At 52.0% G+C, this 3,605-nt stretch overlaps 2 protein-coding genes across 9 annotated transcripts in view; one reads left to right on the top strand and one right to left on the bottom strand.

Moving 5' to 3' along the window:
- PIGX (phosphatidylinositol glycan anchor biosynthesis class X) overlaps positions 1-2,018 on the bottom strand; it is an 18,634-nt gene extending 16,616 nt beyond the window's left edge. Inside the window, exon 1 of the mRNA XM_017522809.2 lies at positions 1,821-2,018. The gene's annotated coding sequence lies outside the window, so the exon portion shown is untranslated. The remainder of the gene's footprint in view (positions 1-1,820) is intronic.
- CEP19 (centrosomal protein 19) overlaps positions 2,018-3,605 on the top strand; it is a 4,900-nt gene continuing 3,312 nt past the window's right edge. For 3 of the 8 annotated variants that reach the window (XM_037734456.1, XM_017522800.2, XM_017522791.2), the window contains exon 1: positions 2,018-2,536. In XM_037734456.1, coding sequence (XP_037590384.1) covers positions 2,512-2,536 — 25 coding nt within the window. In that variant the 5' untranslated portion in view covers positions 2,018-2,511. Of the gene's footprint in view, positions 2,814-3,605 lie in introns of all 8 variants that reach the window. The other 5 variants (XM_017522761.2, XM_017522752.2, XM_017522789.2 and 2 more) reach the window with 4 other exon arrangements.

Here is a 3,605-nt window from a genome sequence, read left to right as displayed (position 1 = left end):
GCCTTACTCTGTCACCCAAGCTGAGTGCAGTGGCATGATCGCAGCTCACTGCAGCCTTCAACTTAGCAATCCTCTTGCATCAGCCTCCCAAGTAGCTAGGACTACAGGCCCATGCCACCACATATGGCTACTTTTAAATTTTTCTGTAGAGACAGGGTCTTGCTGTTTTCCAGGCTGGTCTCGTACTCTTGGTCTCAAGCAATCCTCCCACCAGAGCCTCCCGAAGTGTTAGAATTACAGGTATGCGACTGGGCGCAGTGGCTTGTGCCTATAACACCGGCACTTTGGGAAGTTGAGGCGGGCGGATCACCTGAAGTCCGGAGTTTGATACCAGCCCAACCAACATGGAGAAACCCCGTCTCTACTAAAAACACAAAAAATTAACCAGCCATGGTGGCATGCGCCTATAATCCCAGCTACTCCAGAGGCTGAAGCAGAATTGCTTGAACCTGGGAGGCGGAGGTTGCAGTGAGCAGAGATCACGAATTGCACTCCAGCCTGAGCAACAAGAGCGAAACTCTGTCTCAGGAAAAAAAAAAAAAAAAGAATTACAGGTGTGAGCCACTGTGCCCAGCACAAATCCAGATTTTTCTTCATCGTGTTTAATTTTAACGGGGGTAGGGTGGGAAATGAGGGCTAATATCTACCTATAAATTAAATTAGAAGAAAAATGATTAACAGGCTTAAATTCTATGGGTATGTACACTAGACAGCAGTTGACCATTGGGATTGGAGAAAGGCTAATTTACAAACAGTATAGCAAAACTATTATTATGACTTTAAAGGCAAAAGTACCATTTTGAAAACGAATTTGTTGGACGTGAATTTACCTTCAACATTTTTCCTCTTAAATATTACTTTGGTTGTGGTGAGCTGGCTTTGGAAATTGACTCCTTTGTAATTTTTTTTTTTGAGACGGAGTCTCACTCTGTCACCCAGACTGGAGTGCAATGGCGTGATCTAGGCTCATTGCAACTTCTGCCTCCCGAGTTCAAGCGATTCTCCAGCCTTAGCCTCCCGAGTAAGCACACGCAATCATGCCCGGCTAATTTTGACCCCTTTTTAATTATAAAATGCCAATGTTGGAAGCCTCTAGAGATCACCAAATCCAACTGTTTAAAAATTCTTCTTGGCCTCATAATCCTTTCTTTAGATAAACTTGGAAACCCAATATGTAAACACACAAAAGCAGAGCTTCGCTGATTGACAGATAATAAATGGATCTAAATGGTACGAAGGATGACAGAAACATCCTCATTTTACAGATGGAGAAACTTCCCAGGTTTGTGCTTTCCTTCCCCCGTCAAACCGTATTGCTTTATTGTAATTACTCCTGCACTTGTCCAGCAGTAGTACAAGCAGTTTGCCAACTACTCGTGCACGAACAACTAGCAGTTTGCCACGGAGTCCCTATACTCAATTTGGGGACTCTCGTGCCTCACAGAGCACTAAGGCCTTGCGGGCCCCTTGGTGATCAGAAGCTTCGTGCAATCCAAGAGCATGCCAAGACGCTTGACGGCTGACCTTCCTTCTCAGTACTCTAGCAACAGGGCGGCCAGTCCAGCCTGGGAACCGCAGAGCCCGAGCCCGACTCTCCGGAGACCCGGGATCCGCCGCAGAGCAAAGCGCACTGGAGGGCAGGGGGACGGAGGAGGGCAAGTGGCTCTGCTGTTTGACCTCCTCTGGCTCGCCCTATCGATCTAGGTCCCGTGCCGGGTCCCCACGTCCCAGCAACCCGCGAAGAGGCAGGGGAGCCGGGACCGCTCACCACGCTCTGGCCCTCGAGCCCCGCCCGCACTCCGCAGCCCGGCCCCCCTTACCGGCGTCAGAGCTTGCGGCAGTGAAGGCCGCGGCGGGCCCGCGCGTGAGCCAGGTCGCCGCCCCGAGGAGCAGCCAGGCGACTGCCCGAACCGCCGCCACCCAAGCCGCCAGGACGCCGGACGCCCGAGTGGGGCGCGTGGAGCCAGCTGTGGACACAGCAAGTGGCGTGCACTGGCCGCCCGCCGCTCCTACAGCGCGCTACCGCGGATTTCGCGGCCGGGACCCAGTGCTGGGTGCGCGCGCCTAGCGCCCGCGCATCTTCGCTGCCTGCAGCCCCGGGCCCCAAACGATCCCGCGCAGCGTGAGGCGTCCGTTCCCGCCCCTCCGTTCCCCTCTCCGCCCTCCCGGGGCGGGCGAGGAGCTGCGCACGCGCGGGGACGCGCGCCGGGCCTGTTGCTGTGGAAACTGCTCCGCCAGCGCCGGTCGGGACCTGGGGATCCCCGCACGCAGCGGTGGGAACCGGTGGACCGCGCCCCCGGCCGGCCCCCACCTCCGTTTCCCGGTATTTCCTGATTCGGGCCTCCAGTCGGGGAGTTCACCCCTCGGGCTCGTCAGTAGGGCTGTGGCTGTCGCCTCTTCCTGCAGCGCCAGGCTCCGCCCGCCCTCAAAGTCGGCTTAGGTGCTTTCCGTGCACTGCGGTTGGGTGGAAAAACACCCACTCCTGGCTGTTTAGACGTTGGCCTGCAGAAGATGTCATTTCTGTATTTCTCTAATGGTAAGAAAGCCAGCCTTGCACTAGTGGAGACGTGAGTAGGGAGAGAATCGTCTACCCTTTGGGGACATCCGTACGCCTTAGGTGCTGTGGGGCTTCCTAACAAAATTGTGGGCAGTTACTGGTCTCTGGGGAGAAGAATATTCAGGAAGAATAATCCGGTAAACGTGCGGTCCTCCTTCCTGAACAGAGTGGAATCTGTAAGCAGGCCTAGAGAGCATCCAGGTGGCTTGGAGTGGAACAGAGGGCTATAGGACGGGTGTTGCAAAGAGGAAAGAGAGTGTAAGTCAAAAGATAACGATCTAAAACTGAAAATAAAAGGGCAAGGTGTCTCACGCCTGTGGTCCCAGCACTTTGGCCAGATCACCAGAGGTCAGGAGTTCGGGACCAGCCTGAACAACATGGCGAAACCCCGTCTCTACTGAAAATATAAAAATTAGCCAGGCGTGGTGGCAGGCATCTGTAATCTCAGCTACTTAGAAGGCTGAAGCACGAGAATCGCTCGAACCTGGGAGGCAGAGATTGCTGTGAGCCGAGATCGCGCCACCGCACTCCACCTGGGCGACAGAGCAACACTCCGTCTCAAAACAAAAACAAAAACACTGAAAATGGTAGTATAAGCATGTTTTTTAAGAAATGGAGAGAGAAATTTTGGAAGATATGCCTTTTAAAATTCAGTCTGGCTCCCTATGAAAAGGATAGGGCAGACTGTAGTTTTTTTAATAAGCCTGATAGAATTATTTTATATTCCAAACACAAACATTATTTTAGCAAAAATTAAAGTTAAATTTAAAAAAGAAAAGAGTCTAGTAAAGCTACATTATTTGAATACCAATTGCGTACATCTTTGACGAGGACAATCATTTGCTTCAGTGTGTAGAGTTTATATTGTGCTCAGTAGGTTCTAGTTTACTAACATCAAATTTTAGGTGAACCCCTCAGGACAAAACAATTAAGGTTAAAAAGCTTGGCCGGCTGCGGTGGCTCACGCCTATAATCCCAGCACTTTGGGAGGCTGAGGTGGGTGGATCACGAGGTCAAGAGATCGAGACCATCCTGGTCAACATGGTGA

The sequence above is a fragment of the Cebus imitator genome, unplaced genomic scaffold (assembly GCF_001604975.1).
Source record: "Cebus imitator isolate Cc_AM_T3 unplaced genomic scaffold, Cebus_imitator-1.0 Scaffold0, whole genome shotgun sequence".
NCBI classification, from domain to species: domain Eukaryota; kingdom Metazoa; phylum Chordata; class Mammalia; order Primates; family Cebidae; genus Cebus; species Cebus imitator.
This window is presented reverse-complemented; position numbering and strand designations above follow the sequence as displayed.